The 21,944-nt window shown below is 53.0% G+C and overlaps 1 protein-coding gene and 1 long non-coding RNA gene across 3 annotated transcripts in view; both read left to right on the forward strand.

Annotated features, from left to right (window-relative positions):
- stxbp2 (syntaxin binding protein 2) overlaps positions 1–16,479 on the forward strand; it is a 20,548-nt gene extending 4,069 nt beyond the window's left edge. Inside the window, exons 2-19 of one of the 2 annotated variants that reach the window (XM_042344645.1) lie at positions 3,785–3,834; positions 4,392–4,473; positions 6,045–6,121; positions 7,282–7,360; positions 8,180–8,283; positions 8,496–8,641; positions 9,198–9,282; positions 10,418–10,548; positions 11,325–11,432; positions 11,640–11,697; positions 12,381–12,446; positions 12,804–12,884; positions 13,313–13,451; positions 14,186–14,292; positions 15,082–15,180; positions 15,351–15,436; positions 15,771–15,928; positions 16,325–16,479. In XM_042344645.1, coding sequence (XP_042200579.1) covers positions 3,785–3,834; positions 4,392–4,473; positions 6,045–6,121; positions 7,282–7,360; positions 8,180–8,283; positions 8,496–8,641; positions 9,198–9,282; positions 10,418–10,548; positions 11,325–11,432; positions 11,640–11,697; positions 12,381–12,446; positions 12,804–12,884; positions 13,313–13,451; positions 14,186–14,292; positions 15,082–15,180; positions 15,351–15,436; positions 15,771–15,928; positions 16,325–16,404 — 1,736 coding nt within the window. In that variant the 3' untranslated portion in view covers positions 16,405–16,479. The remainder of the gene's footprint in view (positions 1–3,784; positions 3,835–4,391; positions 4,474–6,044; positions 6,122–7,281; positions 7,361–8,179; positions 8,284–8,495; positions 8,642–9,197; positions 9,283–10,417; positions 10,549–11,324; positions 11,433–11,639; positions 11,698–12,380; positions 12,447–12,803; positions 12,885–13,312; positions 13,452–14,185; positions 14,293–15,081; positions 15,181–15,350; positions 15,437–15,770; positions 15,929–16,324) is intronic. The other variant, XM_042344646.1, reaches the window with a different exon arrangement.
- Positions 16,480–17,097: 618 nt separating this feature from the next.
- LOC121851112 lies at positions 17,098–19,757 on the forward strand. Its single transcript, XR_006085827.1, has 2 exons — positions 17,098–17,308; positions 19,031–19,757. It is a non-coding gene; the product is annotated as an uncharacterized LOC121851112 (long non-coding RNA).
- Positions 19,758–21,944: the final 2,187 nt, after the last annotated feature.

Consider the following 21,944-nt stretch of genomic DNA (forward strand, 5'->3'; position numbering starts at 1 on the left):
CTTGTGGTGAACTGCTTTTTTTTTTTTGCTTTCCTCTTAGTTTAGCGCGTTGACAAAAGGGGCGATTAAACCCAGCGTTTATATGGTTTTTTTTTCTCTCTCTCTCTCTCTCTCTCTCTCTCTCTCTCTCTTTCTCTCGAGCCTAATCTTGTGCTTTGTGACTACAACGCAGCAGCATAAAGGATCGCTTAATAGTTTATGGAGAATAATAATAACGATGATTTAATTAATCCGTGTATTTTGTACGGCACCTTTCATGTCTCTATAAGCGCCTTCACAGGATCTTCTGTAGAGTGTAGCGACTGTATTAATGCAAACGTGGCAGCCAATTTGTTGTTTGCAAACTGATAGGCCCCTTTTCTCCGATTGATTGATTGATTGATTGATTGATTGATTGATTCATACACTGGATATTTATTCTTGTCGCCTTCATTCGTTTTATAGTTCGATAAAAGCCGGTTGCTTGCAGGGGAAGGGCATTCGAGGCGAAAGAGTAGGGAGTCGGGAGCGCGATGAATTGGGAGTGCAATGGACGGAGGGGTAAACACAAACAAAACGGCTTTTGTTTCGTACATTTCTATGGTGCTTTGTCGCGTTTTTTTTTTTCTCTCACGCGCGGGCTCTCTCTCCCCGACCCCCACTCCCGCCCCCAACCCCACCCCACCCCTGTTTCAAGGCGAACAATGGGGGTAAAGTTTAGCATCTTTCACTGACGGCAACTTGAGCACAGAAGGAGGCCATTCAGCCCATCATGTCTGTGCCGCCTCTTTGAAAGAGCTACCGACTCGTACCACTCTTTCCCCCCCCCCACCCCCCCCACACACGCTCTTACCTCACCCATAGCCCTGCACGTTTATCCAGCTCAGGGGCTCAGATCGCTCGCCTCGCAAGCGAGAGGACCCGGGTTCGAAACCTTAGGCTTATACTTCCATTTGCTCTCAAAGGAGTATCCAACAAAATCTCTTCCTTCCTCATCTCCAGGTCCCTTCCTCTTCGACCGTGCCTAAGGTCTCCCCCCCCCCCCCCCCCCACCCTCTCCTCCCCAACCCGGCTCAGCGTCATTCTCCGCCACTGTCAAGTGCTCTGGGGCACTACTTTGCATGAGGGGAGCGCTGCGTAAATGCAAGTTCTAGTTTTAGTGAAATGTCTTCTCCTGGACACAGTCGAATACTAATAATAATCCCTTGCGTTCGATTATTATGTCTTCGAGGCGTCTCAAAGTGCTTCACGGGATATTTTTGAGAGCAAATAAATCACTTCATCGGATGTGGGGCTACTGTTTGCAGTGTTGCTCACCAGCCCTCCTACTCCAGAGGTAGGAGTAACCGTTTCTGAAGCCGATGAGAAACGGAACCAGAGGCATTTGTGTCTCCACGTTTAAAAATAAGCTTCAGAAATCCGTTGCTAAGCGCCAGTCCTCTTAGAGCATAAGAACATAAGAAATGCTAGAAAGTATTAGGCGATTTAAAAGCGATTTAAAAGCGCCTTATCACGTCTTTAAGACGTCTCAAAGCCCTTCACAGAATATTCTGTAAAGTATATTTGTGTATTTTGTGGGCAAGACGTGTCCGCCAATGGCACACAGCAACGTCCCACAAACAGTCGTGGGTTGAGTGACCAACTTATTGTGTTTACTGTTATTATTTTTTGAAGGGATTATGATCCCCGGCAAAGCGTTCCACCAATCGACTAACAACCGGGTTCCTATTTACTGCGAGGTAAACACAGGCGCGTGCGTGTGTGTGTGTGTGTGTGTGTGTGTGTGGAGTAAGGAAATCTGGCCAAAGTTTCTCCCTGTCTGGGAACCGAGCCCAGGTCACCTCGCTTGCAAAGCGAGCGCTCTGAGCTGCAGGACTCCACTAATTAAGCCTTTGCACACAGTTAGTTAATCTCTGAAGTGACTGTGGACATTGGAGTGTGGGCACATCTCTCACTGCACTGCACTGCACAGGAAATTGTGTAAATAGTCCCTGGTGTATGTTGACACTCCGTTCAAGTGGCCACGTATCCGAAAGGAGCAACGCGCATTTTACAGTGCCTTCAGGAGGAATCACTGTTAGTGTCAGGGCTATTTCCGTAGGCAAACATGGCAGACAATTCGCGCCTATAGCAAGTTCCCTCAAACAGCCATGCACCATAACTGGAGCTCTCGACTGTAATCCCATTGCCCTCTGCTCTTTTCCTTTGCTTTTTGTTCCACCAAGTATTCAACCAGTGGAGTCCTGTGGCTCAGTGGTTAGAGCGCTCGCCTCGCAAGCGAGAGGACCTGGGTCTGAAACGTTGGGCAAGTTTCCTTCTGCACAGACGCCTCTGGTTACCCAGCAGTAAGTAGGAACCCGGATGTTAGTCGACTGGTGGATCGCTTTTCCGGCGGTGATAAATAATTTGGTCACTCGCTGTTCGTGGGGACGCTGCCGTGCGCAAATGGCCGCCGCGCTTCGCCCACAAAATATACAGTGAATTCACTTTACAGCGTATCCTGTGAAGCGCTTTGAGACGTCTCGAAGACGTCATAAGGCGCCGCATCAAATGCGAGGATTATCATTATTATTTGTTGTTTTAAATGCTGTTACGGATTCGGCTTGGACTTGCCCTTTGTGTTGGCGAGCCGATAAACGTGGAGGATTATTGGCCAGAACTTCTATATGGCGATTGAGATCTTTAACATCCCCCTGAATGTGCAGGAGGGAACACTGACAATGGAGAAGGTTTGGGTGTACACTGTTTTGGGCAGTAATACCCCCCACCCCCCCCGCCCCAACAACGTCTTTTTTTGTCTATTTATGTGTGAGTTTCCTTTCGGTTGGTAACACTTTACACTCTTGCCTCAGGGTCAGAAGGTGTGACGTTCACTTCACAATCTAGGTTAACAATCCAGGGTGAGGAAGGGGTATTGTTTTGTTATTGAAAGGGGCCGTTCTTCGGATGAAACATCAAACTGTCTCACCTGACTGTTTTTATGGCTCAATAAATCCCGTGTGGCTCACCTGGTGATCTGGTGTTTGAAGGCTGTTGAGTACCAACCAATTACATTCACATTTTACACAGCGCCTTTCACGTCAGTAGGATATCCCAAGGTGCTGGATGGAAGGACGGCCAAGGATTCGGACCCCGAGTTGGGGGTTGGGACAGGAGATGCGGAAGGCAGGGAGGGTGGGGGTGGGAGGGTGACCGAAGGCGCGATCGAAGAGTAAATAGGTCAATCTTCCTGTCTCTCAGAACAGCCTTCCTTACCTCTTCAACCTGCTCACACCCCATTCCTCTGCCCTCCTCCTTTGCTCACCTAGCTCAGGCCTTCTGTGTGTCGTTGTTGTCTCCCCCCCCCCCCCCCGTCTTCAGGTCGCATCAGGAGACCTTCCTCTTCGACAGCACCTACGGTGACTTCTCGTCTCTCTCTCTCTCTCTCTGTGACTCCGTCACTGTTCAGCGCTAGAAGAAGTGCTGTATCAAGCGAGTTTTTCTTGTACGTTAGCTTTCAAGGGGGAATTGGAGAGGGACTTGGAAAAGGAACAATGTGTAGGGCCGTGGGACTGATTGGGTGGCTCTTTCCAAAGAGCTGGCACAGGCACGATGGCCGAATGGCCTCCTCCTGTGCTGTAATATTGTAGGATTCTACGATTGTACGTGAAGCACTTTTGAGATATCTGATGTATACGTCAAGCAAAGTGAATTGTAATGTAAGTGTGAAACCAGAGAAATGATGCTTTAATTTTTTTTACATAACCGAGCTGTCTCTCTCTCTCTCTCTCTCTCTCTCTCGCTCTGTTTTTTTTTGCCCTCGCAGAAATCCTAAGTGGAGTAATCAAGAATTTGAAGAAAGATGGAGAATGGAAGGTAGGTTAGGCGAGAGCTGCCTGGCGACGGATATAAATCCCGTAGCGTAGTGATCAGAGCGCTCGCCTCGCAAGCGAGAGGACCCGGGTTCGATTCCCGGGCAGGTCGGGGTGAAACCTTAGGCAAGTTTCTTTACTCCACACGCACACACACACACACACACGCGCGCGCGCACGCACTCACACGCACACACGCGCCTCTGTTTACCCAGCAGTAAGTAGGAACCCGCTTGTTAGTCGATTGGCGGAGCGCTTTCCATGAACAATAATCCCTATAAATAAATAATACATCGGTCACTTCAATCCATGACCGTTTGTGGGGACGCTGCTGGGCGCAATCGGCTGTCGCGGTTCGCCCACACAACATACGGTCAATTCACTTTACGGTCTTATCCTGTGAAGCGCTTTGAGACGTCTCAACGATGTGATCAGGTGCCAAATCAAATGCAAGGATTATTATTATTATTATTACTACTACTACTACACTGAAGGTTCAATCTCGACTCCGAGCTCGGTTAGGGTGCTGTTAAAACTCAGCTGTCTCTCATTCTCCGCCAGGTTCTGCTCGTGGATCATCTCAGTATGAAGATCTTGTCCTCCTGCTGTAAGATGTCCGACATCATGGCGGAAGGCATCACCAGTAAGTGGGTCTGAGACGTGCTTGGGTTTCACTCCCTGGGTAAAGGGCTAGAACGCCAACTCTCTATCTCTCCGTCTGCGCGTGCATGCACATATATATGTGTGCGCGCGTGTGTGTGTGCGCGTGTGCTTCTCTCTCCCTGGTGTACTGCCTCTCCCCACTACCTCTGCGACCTCCTAACCCACTACCGAGCTGTCCGCTCTCTCCGCTCAGCGGGCTCCGGCCTGCTATACGTCTCCCGCCTTGCCCACCCCACCATTGGCGGTCGGGCCTTCGCCCTCTCTGCCCCCATCCTCTGGAACTCTATCCCACAGTCCCTCCGCCTCGCCCCCTCCCTCCCTCGCCTCCTTCAAGACTCGTCTCAAGACCACACCTTCGGTCACCCTCCTACTCCCCGCCCTCCGCACCCTCCTGACTCCAACCACCAGCTCGAATCCAAATCCCTGGCACTCCATCCAGCGCCTTGGGACGTCCTCCTGACGTGAAAAGCGCTGTGTAAATGTCATGTGTTGTTGTTGTGTGGTGTATGTTTCTCTCTCTCTGAAGGGGGCTGATGCAACACAACACCAAATTCTATTTATATTCAGCAACTTTCACGTCAAAAGGACGCCTCAAGGGGTTGGACGCTCGAAAGGTTTGCACCCAAGCGTAGTGGGGGCAGAGGGTGGTAGGGGGGGGGTTGGGTTGGCTGGGGATCACGCCTTGCCCCAAGGCCCCTTCGAGGGTTCAAAGGGTTTGGAAGGTTGCAAATGACTGTCATGTTCTTCAAGGGCAGTTTGAGCAGAGTGCTAAATGATTGCAACAGCTTCACACTACCGCCTTGCGCAGTGTTTTTCTGCTTCGATCGCTGATTGAGATCTGAGTTTCGCTGTGGCCAAAAATGCCCGGCATTACCCAGAAACTCGGAAGAGCAATCAGCTAAGAGGAATTGTGTTAGCAGTTTGCGCCTCAGGCGAAAACCACATACCACTGCACCTGTTTGAATGATGTGCCTTTCAAACAGGTGCCGTGGTATGCGGATTCCCTGTAGCTCAGTGGTTAGAGCTCTCGCCTCGCAAGCAAGAGGACCCGGGTTCGATTCCCAGGCGGGTCAGGGCGAGACCTTAGGCGAGTTTTCTTACTCCACACGCGCCTCTGTTTACCCAGTATCAAGCAGCAACCCGGTTGTTAGTGGATTGGCGGATTATTTTTACGGGGTGGGAGGGGAGGTAATCATCCCTTTTTTAAAAAAAAATTGGTCATTCAATCCGCGACCATTTGCGGGGACGCTGCTGTGCGCAAGTGGCCTCCGCGTTTCGCCCGCAAAGTGCGCAGTGGTACCATTTTAGCAGTGTACAACACCTCGCATTTCCACAGCGCCTTGCAGAGCCGCAAGGTGGCAGAGCCCTGACTCTGTATATTCTGCAAAGTGCTTTGAGGCGTCTCAACAGCGAGCTAACAACAACGATTTACGTTTTACATAGCGCCCTGCACGCAGGATAGCGTCCCGGAGTGCGCGATAAGGCGCTGTATTAAAATGCAAAGACTTGTTATTATTATTATTATGTTATAACGTATTCTTTTTCTTCTAGTTGTTGAAGATATCAACAAGCGCCGGGAGCCAATTCCTAGCTTGGAGGCCATTTATTTGATTACACCGTCGGAAAAGGCACGTATAAAGCCGAGTGTTCAATGAGGCCTGCGATTGATGGGGGGGGGGGGGTGGTGGAGGAGGTGTGATGGGGGGGGTGTAAGCAGGTCGGAGAGGTAGGGAGGTGCGAGGGCATGAAGTGGTTTGAAAACGAGTGAGAGGATCATCCTGTTGTGTTAATAACAATAACCCTGGCGTTTGATACGGCGCCTTATCACGTCTTCGAGACGTCTCAAAGCGCTTCACAGGACATACTGTAAAGTGCAGTGACCGCACATTCCGTGGGCGCAAACGCGGCAGCCAGTTGGGCCCAGCAGCGTCCCGCAAACGCTGGTGGAATGCGTGCCCAATTTATAGTGTTGCGCTTGATGGGCAGAGCACGCCCAGGTCTGAAAGGGATTCATGGTTGAAGGATAAAGAACCACAGTGTGTGTGTGTGTGTGTGTGTGTTGGACGTCTGAATCCCAGGGGAATGTGCCCCCTGGAATGTGCCCAGGCAGGGTTTAGAGTCTGCACGGTGTCTGTACGCCTTTCCTCTTTGCTTTGAGATGGTTTTTCTGGTCTCGTGAGTTTTAGCTGTGAATAATCAGTACCCTTAGAACTTTTAACACACACTCTCTCACACACACACACACACACACACACACTCCTACACTCTCTTCACTCTTCCCTGCGGCATTCCAAGACTACATTCCGCTGGCGTGCACACATGGAGTCAGGTAGCGTAGTTGTTAAGACCCCTCGCCTCACAAGCGAGAGAGAGAGAGAGAGAGAGAGCGAGAGAGAGACCCAGGTTTGATTCCCGGGCGGGTCAGGTCGGGGCGAAACCTTAGTGACACACACACACACGCACGCGCGCACGGACGCTCCTCCGTTGACCTAGCGGTAAGTAGGAACCCGGTTGTCGGTCGATTGGTGGATCGCTTTTCCGGGGGTAATAATCCCTTGAAAAAATATATACATATAAGAATTTTGTCACTCAATCCACGACTGTTTGTAGCTGCCGTGCGTCGCCCACAAAATACACAGTCACTACATTTTACAGCATATTCTGTGAAGCGCTTTGAGACGTCTCGAAGACGTGATAAGGCGCTGTATCAAACCCAGGGAGCGCCGTTGTTTAATTTTTTTTCTTTCCCCCTCTCTCCCCCACCCCCCCCCTCCCCACGCACACACAGTCCGTGAGAGCGCTGATGGCTGATTTCAAAGACACTCCAACATTCATGTACAAAGCAGCCCACGTTTTCTTCACTGATAGTAAGTGCTAATATCTGTGGTTCGTGACAACAGCCACCAAAACGTGTGGGTAGCTTCACCTCCGGTTGCGATGGTGCGGGTGGGGGGTGGAGGGAAGGGCGAGTGTGGAGGGGTGGGGGTGGGTGGAAGGAAGGAAGGATGGAGAGTTCGAGCAAATGCAATGTAATCATCTCCGCTTAAAAGCGAGAATGAACGTCATTGCCACAATGAGTGGGTTTGATGCAAAGTGTGTATAATCTGCCACCCACTGCTTAGACCAGGGCGCAGAATGTCTCCTCTCTGTCTTGTCCTCTTAACAGCAGTGGACTGTTTCTTCTCAGTGTGAAATGCTCACATTAGGTGTCAAAGGGAGATTTGCCAGGAATGGTACCAGGAATGAGGGACTTCAGTTATCCGGAGAGGCGAGAGAAGTTAGGATTCTTCTCCCGGGAACAGTGAAGGTTAAGGGGGAGATTCAAAAGGGAAAGGAGGGGGTTCGAGAGGGTGAACAGGGAGAGAAACTATTTCCACGGTCGGGCGGGCGGGCGGGCGGGTAACCCGAGGACACAGCTTTAAAATAGTTGCCAAAAGAACCGGAGAGGAAGGGAGGAGAAATTCTTTCACGCAGCGAGTTGTTGGGACCTGGAACACACTGCCCGAAAGGCCGGTGGGTGGAGAGAGAGAGAGAGAGAGAGAGAGAGGGGGGCGCGGGGGAGTGGGATTAATTTGGATAGCTCTTTCAAAGAGCTGGCCCAGAACAGACACGGTGGGTTGAATGGCCTCCTTCGGCGCTGTACAATCTTACGGTTCTATGGTAATCACTATTTCCTTTCTCCCGAGCTTGCCCCAGGGACCTGTTCACTGAGCTGGGAAAATCGCGGTGCACCAAAGTCATCAAAACTCTCAAGGAGATTCACGCTTCCTTCCTCCCTCACGAATCCCAGGTCAGTAAGTGGCACACAGTGTCTCGCTCGCTCGCTCCCTCGCTGCTGGCGCAGTCGGCTGCCGCGTTTCGCCCACAAACATACGATCGATTCGCTCTACCATCTATTCTGTGAAGCGCTTTGAGACGGCGGGAAGACGTGAAAAGCGCCATATCAAACGCGAGGATTATTATTATTATTTATTATTATTATTATTATCGTCTCTTCCAAAGGTTTACTCGCTGGACGCTGCACAGTCATTCCATTCCTTCTTCAAGCTCAAAGCCATCGACAACAACAGCATGATGGAAGATCTTGCTGAACAGATAGCGACACTGTGTGAAACACTGAAAGAATATCCAGCCGTTAGATTCAGGAAGTGAGTTATCTTCCTCTCCCAACCCCCTCTCCCTTAAAAATCCCCGTCCTCGGCCCCCCCACCACCCAAAACATCGCTCCTCCCTACCTCTGTGACCTGCCCGCCCCACCATTGACAGGCAGGCCGTCAGCCTCTCTGCCCCCACCCTCTGGAACTCCATCTCCATAATTCCTCCACCTGGCCTCCCCCTCCCTCGCCTCCTTCAAGGCCCGCCTAAAGAACCTCCTTTTCGACCGCGCCTTCGGTCACCCTCCTACCCCCACCCTCCCTGCCCTCCCCCTCTTCCTGATCCCAACCCCCAGCTCGGATCCAAATCCCTGACTGCCCAGCGCCTTGGGACGTCCTCCTGACACGAAAGATGCTGTGTAAATGTAATTCCAAGATGGAGTTCCAAAGGATGGGGGCAGAATGGCTGAAGGCCCGATCAGCGATGGTGGGGGGGGAACGGGGCTGGTGGGGGGTGGGGGCCGGGTCAGGCCAAGCCGGGGGTAGCTAATACTTTAACTGCTCGTTATTGACTACTGAAGCCTCACTTCCCTCTAATTGTCTTTCCCAGGGGCCCGGAAATCAACTCCGTACTCGCCAATCTGGTCCACGATAAACTGAACGCGTACAAAGCAGATAATCCCAACATGGGAGAGGTGAGGACACTTACACAGGTTGCTTCTGCAAACCGCAGAAGAATTCATTCGAATATACATTAGAGTACACAGCGCAGAAACAGGCCATTCGGTCCCAACTGCACTTCCTCAACTAAGCCTTCAAGCATCACCTTCTTTTCCTTTCTCCCTCATGTACTTATCTAACTTCCCCGTAAATACATCTGTGCTATTTGCCTCCACAACTGCATGCGTTAGCTTGTTCCACCTTCCCACTACTCTCTGTGTGAGGAAGTTTCTTCTAACTTCCCTATAGTATCCATCTGTGACTTGTTTTATATCGATGGCCCCTGGTTTTGGTCTCGACCACAAGTGGAAACATCTTCCCTATGTCGGTCCTATCAAAACCTTTCGTCATTTTAATGACGTCTATCAGGTCACCCCTCACCCTCAACAACAACAACAACAAGATTCCATTTATAGAGCGCCTTTCACGTCGGGAGGACGTCCCAAGGCGCTGGACAGTTGGGTCCTCTTTTCAAGAGAGTCTATTCTGTATCTGTAATACATCAGAAATGAGGGGGTGGGGGCGGTGGGGGCAGTGCTGCTGTGTGGGAACTGTTTTAAAATGTCAGTATTCTCTCTCACTTGTTTCGAGTGTTGATCACTATCTTTGTTTTTTTTCCCTCTCTCTCTCTCTCTCTCTCTCTCTCTCTCTTCCTTCTCCCTTTTCCTTCTATCCCGTCTTCCTTCTGCACTCCCAGTTTTCCTGTTCTGTTCTTCAGACGTGAGGCCCATCAATCACCCTGTTGCAGGCAAGGGTTGCGAATCGACATTCTTACTCTTTTATTTCTGTTTGTTTCGTGAGAGGATTGTATTGTATTTCTGGGTGGGGGTTAGGTGCACACTTCCCGGTTCCTGCTCCTGGCTTCCTGTCACCTTTTTGGCCGCATTCTCCCACAGTGGCTTTTCTCAACCTCCGAAGCAATAACTTAAAGCAAACGGCCTCAAAGCTGGTGTCCCGGTAGAGCCCTCGCCTCGCCGAGAGCGGACGCCGCTTTGCCCACAAAACACACAGTCAATTCGCTTTGCGGTGTATCCCGCGAAGTGCTTTGAGACGTCTCGAAGGCGCGATGAGGCGCCGGGTTGTAGGATTTATTATTTCTCTGTCACGCAGGGACCTGACAAAGCTCGCTCACAGCTGCTGATAGTGGACCGAGGCTATGACCCGGTGTCGCCCATCCTACATGAGCTCACTCTGCAGGCCATGGCTTACGACCTGCTCCCGATCAACCAGGATATTTACTCGTAAGTTCGTCTGTCTTTATTTGCACGTAAGTTTCCCCCGGCCCAGCTCCACTGGCTCCCCATCCCACCCACCAGAGGATCGAGTTCCGAATCCTTGTCCTCGCCCTTCAAAGCCTTGCCCCCCCCCCCCCCCACCTCTGTGACCTGCTAACTCTCTATACTGACCTGTACCCTCCCTCCGATCACCAGGCTCCGGTCTCTTCCACATTCCCCCCCGCCCGGCCCGTCCCATCATTGGCGGTCGGACCTTCAGCCTCTCTGCCCCCACCCTTTGGAACTCCATCCCACATTCCCCCCGCCTCGCTCGCCCCCCCCTCCCTCACCTCCTTCAAGGCTCGTCTCAAGACCCTCCACTTCGACCAACCGTGCCTTCGGTCACCCTCCTACCCACCCCCCCACCCACCACCCGCCACCCTCACTGCCCTCTACCCCCCTCCCGATCCTAACCCCCAGCTCTGGTCCAAATCCCTGACTCCCTGTGTCCTCCACACGTGAAAGGCTCCATGTAAATGTAATGTGTTGTTGTGCCCTTGATAAACTTGTCGATGTGTTTGATGAGTGTGTGTGAGTGAGAGTGTGAGCGAGTGAGTGTGAGTGTGAGTGAGTGAGTGCGTGGTTGAGTCAGTGGGTGTGTGAGAATGTGAGCGAGTGAGTGTGTGAGAGTGTGAGCGAGTGAGAGTGTGAAAGTGTGAGCGAGTGAGTGTGTGAGGGTGTGAGCGAGTGCGTGCATGAGTGAGTGAGTTTGTCTGTTCACGTTTCCACTTGTACCCTCTCAGGTACGATACGACGGGGGTGGGAGACTCGCGAGTGAAGGAGGCCCTTCTGGACGAAGACGATGATCTCTGGGTGAAACTCCGTCACCTCCACATCGCTGACGTGTCCAAGTACGTGTGTGACTCGACCGCTCCCGTCCCCCTTTAATTCGGTCTCTCAACCCGCGCCCACAAAATACGCAGTCACTGCACTTGACAGCGTGTCCCGTGAAGCGCTACGAGACCTCACCACGAAGCGATAAAGGGTCGGGTCAAATCCTAAGGATATTATTTAATGTGTAATAATCAACATTTTGATATTTAATACCTCTCCTCCAGAAAAGTAACGGAGTTACTGAAGACATTCTGTGAAAGCAAAAGGCTGACGACTGATAAGGTGAGCGGCTCAAACCNTTTTTTTTCGTGGATTATAGGAGCAGGAGGAGGCCATTCAGCCCCTCGAGCCCTGTTCTATAAGATCTCTCCTGAGCTGCACCTCGAGTACCATGACCCGCCCTTGGCTGAAGGCTGAACGGTGGGGCGTGATCAGCCGCGACCTAACCGAACGGTGGAACAAGCTCGAGGGGCTGAATGGCCTCCTCACCGTGTTCCTATGCGTTCGGACCCCCTCCAATGTATAGCGCTCTTTATTTATTGATTTATTCAGTTATCTTTTGGTCAGCCGGGTGTCTGGGTCTGACACGCACGGAAACCCATCACCGTGGCTTAAGAGTCTCCAAACCCAACTGAGAATTCCAGGCCTCCCAACCCACCTCCACACGGAAACCCCAGAGATAGGTGGTTGGAATGGAACGCTCTCTCTCTCTCTCTCTCTCTCTCCCTCTCTCTCCTTGGAGGGACGCCCCCTGCTTACCTAATTCCGGAGAGTATCAGGCGCAGGTTGGCGAGAGCCAAGGCTTTTGGGGGGGGCGGGGGCGGAGGGAAGCCCAGAGTGTGCGTTGAGGGTAACTGCTGGGAGTCAGAGTGGCGAGTCCGACACTTCAATAAATACATCATTAATTGCAGCCGCGATATTTATCCTCGTTGATCGAATGACGCCACGATCTTCTTTCGTTTCAGGCTAATCTGCGGGATTTGTCTCACATACTAAAGAAAATGCCTCAGTATCAAAAGGAGCTGAGCAAAGTGAGTAAAAACCCTCCATAAACCTTCTGGGGGACATTTTATTTTATTTTAATGCGCCAGCATTGGATTTTTTTAATTAAAAAGTTGGTGTGAAGATTAATAATAATAATTCTCGCTGTATCTAGTATTAATTATATATAATGAACTTTTCCGGGGGCAATAATTCCTTTCTTAAAAAAAATAATAGTAATAATAATAGTTAAACAGTCCACGACTTTCGCCCACAAAATATACAGTCGCTACACGTTGCAGTATATCCCGTGAAGCGCTTTTGGGACGTCTCGAAGACGTGACATAATCTAATCTTCCGATGACCGGAGTGGTTCTAGTGACCGTCGTTTGTTTTCTTCCCTCTAGTACTCCACATACTTGCACTTGGTAGAAGATTGCATGAAGTTCTTCAAGGGCTCGGTCGAAAAGATGTGTAAAGTTGAACAGGTGCAGAGAGAGAGAGACGAGAGAGAGAGAAATGGTTTGGTCTGTGTGTGTGTGTGTGTGTGTGTGTGTGTGTGCGTGTGTGTGTATTGTCGGAGACGCCGTTCTTCGGATCAGACGTTAAACCTCACTCACTCCCCGTCTGTGCCCTGTTCAGGCGGACGTTAAAGATCTCCCTCGACGCTGTAGGAAAAGAGAAGGGAGTTTTTATCTCTCTCGCGCTCTCTCTCTCTCTCTCTCTCTCTCTCCCGACAATCCCCTGAATAAAATTGGTCCCTCACTTCGCGGCTGTTTGTGGAACGCTGCCGGGTGCAAGATACACAGTCACTACACTTTACAGCGTATCCCGTGAAGAGCTTTGAGACGTCTCGACAGCGTGACAAATGCAAGGGTTATTATTGTTCTAAGCCTTCCCTGTGATCCCTGAACAGGACCTTGCGATGGGGACGGACGCAGAGGGGGAGAAGGTCAAAGATCCCATGAAGATCATTGTGCCAATACTGTTGGACAGCACCGTCAAGTCCCTCGACAAGATCAGGATTATCCTCCTCTACATCTTACACAAGAACGGTGCGCGTCTGTCTGTCTGTCTGTCTGTGTGTGTGTGCAGATCTGTCTGTGTATCTGTCGGTCTGTCTGTCTCAGTCTGTCTGTCTGTGTGTGTGTGTGGGTGTGTGTGCATATCTGTCTGTGTATCTGTCTGTGTGTGTGTGTGTGTGTGTGCAGATCTGTGTGTATCTGTCTGTGTATCTGTCTGTGTATCTGTCTGTCTGTCTGTCTCGGTCTGTCTATCTTTGCCTCCTTCCCTCCCTCAGGAAACTGTCCCATACGTTTCCGCTCACTTCACGCGGGGTGGCGTCTTGGAGCGCTTCACAGCCTGATGCCGAGCCGGGGAGAGAGAAAGAGAGAGAGAGAGGGTAGCAATAGGCACGGTCGAAGAGGAAAGGTCTTCAGTCGTGATCCAAAAGAGGGGAAGGAGTTGGGGGGTTGGGTGGGGGTGGGGTGGGGTGGGGGAGGGCGAGGCGGAGGGATTGGGGGAGAGGATTCCAAAGCTTCCGGGGGTGCGGGGGGGGTTAGTGGCTGAAGGCGTGAAACCCTTACCTAATGCCAGAGGGCAGTATTACAACAACAACAACAACAACAACAAGTTGCGTCCCTCACACGGGGTAGTGCCCGAGAGCGCTATTAGTCGCCTGTTGGCGAGAGTCAATGCCCCCGACCGCCAGCGAGTTATAATGATGTTGTTCAGCCCGTTTCTATTATCGTGTTCACCTCTTACGCTCGAGCCTCTGCTTTGGTCCCAGGCATCTCCGAGGAGAACATCACCAAACTTATCCAGCACGCCAACATCCAAGAGGACAGCAATATCATCAAGAACGTGGAGTACCTGGGCGCCACCATCATTTCCGGGGCACGTATCTCTCCCGGGGTTCTTCTTCTAGCGTCTTCGTGTTGCGTCCTGAGAGCTTGAGTGGTTTAGACCCCTCGCCTCGCAAGCCAGAGGACCCGGGTTCGATTCCCGGGCGGGACAGGTCAGGTCAGGGCGAGATGTTGGACAAGTTTTCTTACTCCACACACACACACGGACACACACACACACCACACACGTACACACAATGTACACTCGCGCACGCCTCTCCGGCTGTATATAGGAACCCGGTTGTTAGTCAACTGGCGGATGGCTTTTCCGGGGCTAATAGTCCCTTCGAAAACAACAATAATAATAAATTGGTCACTTCAACCCACGGCTGTTTGTGGGGGACGTCGCCGGACGCGATCGGCTGCCGCGTTTCTCCCACAAAACGCACGCACAGTCACTGCGCTTCGCAGCGTGTCCCGTGAAGCGCTTTGAGACGTCTCGACGACGCGATGAGGCACGGATTATTATTTTGGTAATTTGGTAATTATTTTGGCCTTTTCACGTCCTCGAGACTTTCTCAAAGTACCGTGAAGCGCCGCGAATGTGTTCCGTGGGCGAAACTCGATGGTGGTGGGGGGGGGGGGGGGTGGGCGCGCATTTTGCTCGCAGCAGCGTCCCGCAAGCAGGCGGGGAGGGAACGGGCGATTTTACGCGCCTACGAGAAGGGCAGCCGCGCTCGACTTAAGTGCGAAGTGTCTACGGGAGAGGCTGCGAAAAGCGGCGGTCTCTTCCCGGCCTGTTCCGCGGGTCTGTAACCCTCCCGTTTGGCTCGATTTCCAGACGGGATCCGGTGGGAAGTCTAAACTCGAGAGGAAACAGCAAACCGGGTCGACCTACCAGCTCTCCAGATGGGTGCCGGTCATCAAAGATGTTATGGAGGTACAGTGGGGGTCGGGGGGGGGTGGGGGAGGGAGAGGGTGAGCCCCCATATAATCCAGTCCGCTCGGCCTGAGGATCACTGTCGGGAGTCTGTGTCGGTTGTGACTTCCTTTGGAACTCGCTTACGATCAAAGTGCCGCCGTAACTCTACCCGTCTGATCTTTTATCAGGAAGCCACGGAGGAGAAGCTGGACAAAAAACACTGGCCGTTTGTTTCGGACCCAGCTCCCACCGCACCCACCCAACCGGTCGTCAGGTACGTGACAGGCTGCCTGCACACACGCAAACACACAGACACACATGCACACGCACACAGACACACACACGCACGCGCACACGCTCCTCTGTTTACCCAGCAGTAAGTAGGAACCTGGTTGTTAGTCGATTGGCGGATCGCTTTCCTGGCGTAATGAAAATAATAATCAAAAGAATAATATGACTGTTTGTGGGGACGTCGCCGGGCGCAACTGGCTGCAAAACACACAGTCACTACACGTGACAGTGTATCCTGGGAAGCGCTTTGAGACGTCTCGAGGATGCGATAAGTCGCTGTGTCTTATTGTTGTTGTTGTTGTTGTCACTGTTCCTAGCAGCGTTCGCTTTCAGTGGCACAAGAACAAGACGGAGGCCGAGTACAGGACCGGCCCCCGGCTGATCATCTTCATCATCGGGGGCGTCTCCATGTCCGAGATGCGCTGTGCGTACGAGGTCACCAAACAGACGGACAACAAGTGGGAGGTGTTGATCGGTGAGTCTCGTAACCTGTCTGTCGGTGCCACTGACGTGGGAGGACGATGGCGATGGGGGTGGGGGGGGGGGTGGTCGGTTGGCGGGAGCTTAACTGTTTGTGGGGACGTCGCTGCGCGCAATTGGCCCACAAGACACACACAGTCACCACACTTGACGGTATATCCCGTGAAGCGCTTTGAGACGTTTCGACGACGTGATAAGCGCCGCCGCCGGGTCAAACATTAGGATTGTTATTACTATCGTCAGCGCTCTGAGGTGCTGCTCTACATAAATACGAGTTGTTTTATTCCAGCACAAACATTCTGTTCTCTCTCTCTCTCTCTCTCTCTCTCTCTGTCTCTCTCTCTCTCTTTCTCACTCGTTCCTCCCCTCTTCCCCCCATCTTTCCCTCCAGGGTCCACTCACATCCTGACCCCGGAAGTTTTCCTGGAAAATCTGAGGAGTCTGGACAAGCCCTCCGAGCCCCAGACATGAGCCGGTTTGTGACCTGCCGTCTTCAACACCTCCTGGAATCATCTGAGCGTAATTCCCCCCCCACCCCCTCTCTGCCCTGCCACCACCTACCCCCTCCTCTCCCCACCCCCACATCGCCCCCTCCCAACAGAGAGACCCTCTGGCAGCCTCTGGATGTTAAAATCTCACGGAATTTGAATTATTTATTGCCTTTAAATTGCAAATCGACAATTTATATACATATATATTTTATTATATTTTTGCTGTAAGCCAGAGTTACATTGAGTTCTCAAGTCGCTCGCTTTTTAGTGAGTTGTTCGTCCCTGGGGGAGGTGGGGGAGGGGGGAGGGGTGAGTTAGGGAGGGGGTAGTGTGGGGAGGAAAGGTTTCGCCTTAATCATAACTTGCCAAATTCCGTAGCAAAAATTTACTTGAACTGGAAACAGAGACGACAGATTCTCAAGAAGGAAAACATATCAGCTTATTTTTTTTTATAGCCAGCCAGCCAGTCAGCCAGCCAGCCAGCCAACTAGCCAGCCAGCCAGCCAGCCAGCCTACTAGCCAGTCAGCCAGCCAGCCAGCCAGCCAGCCTACTAGCCAGTCAGTCAGCCAGCCAGCCAGCCAGCCAACTAGCCAGCCAGCCAGCCTACTAGCCAGTCAGCCAGCCAGCCAGCCAACTAGCCAGCCAGCCAGCCTACTAGCCAGCCAGCCAGCCAACTAGCCAGTCAGCCAGCCAGCCAGCCAGCCAGCCAACTAGCCAGCCAGCCAGCCAGCCAGCCATCAGCCAGCCAGCCGGGTGTCTGTGTCTGTGTCTGTGTCTGTGTCTGTCACGCACGGAAACCCGTCACCGTTGCTTAAGAGTCTCCAAACCCAACCGAGAATTCCAGACCTCCCAACCCACCTCCACACGGAAACCCCAGAGATAGGTGGTTGGAATGGAACGCTCTCTCTCTCTCTCTCTCTCTCTCACTCCCCCCCCTGGAGGGACGCCCCCCTGCTTACCTAATTCCGGAGAGTATTAGGTGCAGGCTAGTGAGAGACGAGGTAGTGGTGGGGGAGCCCAGAGTGTGCGTTGGGAGTGGGTAACTGCTGGCGTTAAAAGCTTACCGATCGAGAGCGCCGTCTGGCCAAGCTTTCCCGCTGCTTGTCCAGCTATGACCACCCTCCCCGTTAGTTAGTTAGTTAGTTAGTTAGTTAGTTAGTTAGTCCGTCAGTCAGTCAGTCAGTCAGGGCTTTGGCTGTGGGGTTAACAGGAGCTGAGGGGGAGGATTCCCTGCCCCCAGTAACTGGTCGGCCATTCCAGGTCCTGCCGATGATCCGGGCTCAGGAACCGGACTGGAGACTCTTATTCCCACATCCCCTTCCCAGGCGGGTCACCCTGGGGGCCCGTTCGGCTCCGAGGAGACCCCCCCCCCCACCCACTCGGAGGGAGGAAGGAGTCGGCTATGAGCAGTGGCAGATATAGTGTGTGTGGCTACGAGCTCAGAAGGTGCTTTGTTTGCGTGCGCGAGTGTGTGTGTGCGTGTGTGTGTGAGCGAGTGTGAGCGAGTGTGTGTGTGAGCCTGTGTGTGTGAGCAAGCGTGGGAGCAAGTGCACGAGTGTGTGTGTGTGAGCGAGTGAGTGTGTGTGAGCGAGTGAGTGTGTGTGTGTGAGCGAGTGAGTGTGTGTATGAGCAAATGTGTGTGAGTGTGTGTGTGTGTGTGTGTGTGTGAGCCGGTGTGTGTGCACCTCCCCACCCCGTCCCCAGTTAGGAAGCCCGTCCCTCCAGCCTCTTACCTCCAGGCCCAAACCTTCTTGGTTAGAAGCCTCTCTGCCAATTGTTAACTCACACTCCACACACACACACACACACTCGTTCACTCACACTCGCTCAAACACACACTCGCTCAAACACACTCGCTCAAACACACACTCGCTCAAACACATTCGCTCAAATACACGCTCACACACACACACTCATTCACACACACACTCACACTCCACACACACACTCACACACACTCGCTCAAACACACACTCGCTCACACACTCGCTCAAACACACACTCGCTCAAACACACACTCGCTCACACACTCGCTCAAACACATTCGCTCAAATACACACTCGCTCACACACACTCATTCACACACCCACTCACACTCCACACTACTCACAATCCACCCACTCACACTCCACACACTCACACACGCACACTCCACACACTCACCTCACTGCCAAAGGGAGCTCCCACTCCCCCGAACGCTGGGATGACATTTTAGACACTTCGTGAACCGGGATCTGAGGGCTCCGGTCACTGACGGACGGACAGGGTTTTAATCCGTGATCTTTTGTTTTACTTCGGCCCCTCCTCGACTCCTTCCGCTCCGGCCCAGACTGGCAATCTGTGTGCGCGAGTGCGTGTTTGTGAGCGCGTGTTTGTGAGCGACTGTTGTCTGTCAGTGTGTGTGTGTGTGTGTGTCGGTGTGAGTGTTTGTAGGTGTGTGTTTGTGAGTGAGTGTGTCAGTGCGAGTGCGTCAGTGTGTGTGTGTTTGTCCGTGAGCGTGTTTGCGAGTGCGTGTGAGTGCGCGCGAGCGTGTGCGTGTGCGTGCGTGCGTGTGTGCACAATGTGGCCTTATTAACCAGAGCAACGTTGCTCGAGAGAGAGAGAGAGAGAGACGGCTTCACCAGCATCAAATGGCCGACAAGGAAACCTGTTTAAACACCTTCCGGTTTATTACACGCGGTTTGATTGTCTGCACCGATGATTTTGTTCTCTTAATTGATGACGTGCGGACCCGACACCACACCTCAGGGATAGTGACTGTCCTCTCACTGAGCTCTGGCTCTGCTCTTGTGTTTTTTTTTCTGGTTCAGTCTTATTTTCGTTCTGAATGTATTCGTGTGCGCGCGTGTTTGTCGCGCGCGTGTACGCGTTGCGTGTACGCGTCTTGTGTGCACGTCTGCGTTTGTGCGCGCGTGCGTGTGTGTGTTTACACGCTTGTGTGGGGGCGCGTGCGTTAACGTCATGGATCCGTGGAAACTTATCCGGGGTGTTCCTGCGGTCGCTTCGAAGCTGTCGGATATCTCGCGAAGAGATTCAGTCGACAACTAAGCCGGTCACACTCCTTTTCTGAGCAGTTCAGTGCCTGCGCGGCGCGGGTGCGTGCGCGCGTGTACGCGCGCCCGCGTGCGTTAACCGGTCGTGCGGACGTCTACGGTCACGCGTAGCATTGCGCGTATATCACTCATTTTGATTTAATCTCACGGGGTTTGATGTTTTGCTGCAAATGCCTGGTTTAGCCCCAGAGAGGCAAGAGTTGTCAATATTTATTCTTTACCCGAAGGTAACAGCTAAGTTTATCTGTGCATCGAATGATTAAAACGCCATTAGACGACACATCGTTGTGTGAACTCGTGTTACGCAGTCACTACGCTTGACAGCGAATCCCGCGAAGCGCTTTGAGACGTCTCGACGACGTGATAAGGCGCCGGGTCAAACGCAAGGATTATTATTATTATCTACATCAGCGGTCAAGCCTTCAGTCTCTCCGCCCCCCCCCCCACCACCCTCTGGAACTCCATCCCACGGTCCCTCCGCCTCACCCCCTCCTCGCCTCGGAATGCGCTCTCTCTCTCTCTCTGTCTCCCACTCCCCCTCTCCCTGGAGGGACGCGGTCGAAAATTCGACGCGGCCAGGCGAGAGCCGAGGCTTTGGGGGTTCGGGGTGCGGAGGGGGTCAAACGCACGACCCCCCCCCACCCCCCCCCTAACTTCAAGCCGGCAGAAACGACCTCACAAACGCTTGACTCGGCTGAAGTGTTGGGTCACAAAGCAAAGCAGAGGAAGCCATCGGACCCGGCGCTCGCACTCGGAAGCGGACCGACCGCGTAGAACATGCGGCTGTCCTGCGTGTTCATGGCTTGGCTCGCGTTTGCTTTCGACCCGTTTCCGTGCGCGAGTTACCCCGGTGAGTGTGGCTTCCGCGCTCCGCGACTCGGGGTGGTGGGGGGGGTGTGGGGGGTTAGAGCCCCTCGCCTGGCAAGCGAGAGAGAGAGGGAGAGAGAGACCCGGGTTCGATTCCCGGGCGGGTCGGGACAGGATAGGGCAGGTCAGGGCGCGAAACGTTGGGCAAGTTTCCTTACTCCACACACACACGTGCGCGCGCGCGCACACACACAGACTCACACGCGCGCACACACACAGACTCACACGCGCACACACACAGACTCACGCGCACACACACAGACTCACGCGCACACACACAGACTCACGCGCACACACACAGACTCACACACGCACAGACTCACACGCACGCACACACAGACTCGCGCACACACACAGACTCACGCGCGCACACACAGACTCACACGCACACACACAGACTCACGCGCACACACACACCCCCAGCATCCATCCCACATCCCCTTCGCCTCGCTCCCTCCCTCGCCTCCAAAGACCCTCCTTTTCGACCGCCCTCGCTGCCCTCCCTCGCCCCAACCCTACCCCCTGCCCCCCCAGTCCCCCACAGTCCCCCACCTGATCCCCGACTGTTCAGCGCCTCGGGCCGTCCGCCCGACGTGAGAGACCCTTTACAAATGTAACGTTGCCGCCGCTGCTGCTGTTGTAGCAGTAAAGTAGGAACCCGGACCTCACTGCCACCGCTATCGCCCACACAGTCACTACACTTCCACAGTATATCCCGTGAAGCGCTTTGAGGCGTCTCGAAGCCGTGATAAGGATTATTATTATTATTATTATATTATATATTATTGGTCTGTGAGACGGCTCCTTCGAGCGCGATCCTTTCTGGTCTCAAACTGACCCACTTGAGCCCGAACGCGTCTCAAGCTTCACAGGACGTGCCGCAAAGCGCAGTGACTGTGCGTTTTGTTGAACCGTCCTCACAAACAGGTCCTGGGTTGAAGCCACCAAATTATTATAATAATTTTCTTTTTAGGGGGGGGGAGGGAGAAGGGGTTATTAACCCTCGGGGAAAAGTGCTGGTGTGGTGTGCGCGTGCGCGTGTGTGCGCGCGTTTTATTAAAGGGGGAAAAAAAGACTTCAGATACATCCCGAAGGTCACGGAGGTAGAGTTGATGGGGATTGTTTCGTCTGTTTCCCGTGTGTTACAGGTTGTGGTTTGGTCTCCAGGCAGAACGCCAAAAACCTGGCCGGCGGAGAGTTCCCGTGGCACGTCTCCCTGCAGTTTAACTGGGAGTTTCTGTGTGGCGGAGCGATCCTGGACAGGTGGTGGATTATAACCACTGCCCATTGCATTATCATGTTGTAAGTTGCGGTCCGGAGCGGTCCGGAGGGGTCCGGAGCTCGACTTGAGGCGCGCGGTTACTCAATAGCAATGGCGATAATCCTCGCGCTGGACCCGGCGCCTCATCGCGTCTTCCGAGACGTCTCAAAGCGCTTCGCGGGATGCGCCGTAAGGTGTGGTGACCGTAGTGGTCTGTGGGCGAAACCCGGCAGCCGATTTGCACCCAGCGGTGTCTCCCCCCCCCCCCCCCCCCCCCCCACTCTCCCCGCCTACCACCCCGCAAACGCTCGTGAAGGACGGGTCGGTCAGGACACCAG

The sequence above is a fragment of the Callorhinchus milii genome, unplaced genomic scaffold (assembly GCF_018977255.1).
Source record: "Callorhinchus milii isolate IMCB2004 unplaced genomic scaffold, IMCB_Cmil_1.0 Scaffold29, whole genome shotgun sequence".
Classification (NCBI taxonomy): Eukaryota; Metazoa; Chordata; class Chondrichthyes; order Chimaeriformes; family Callorhinchidae; genus Callorhinchus; species Callorhinchus milii.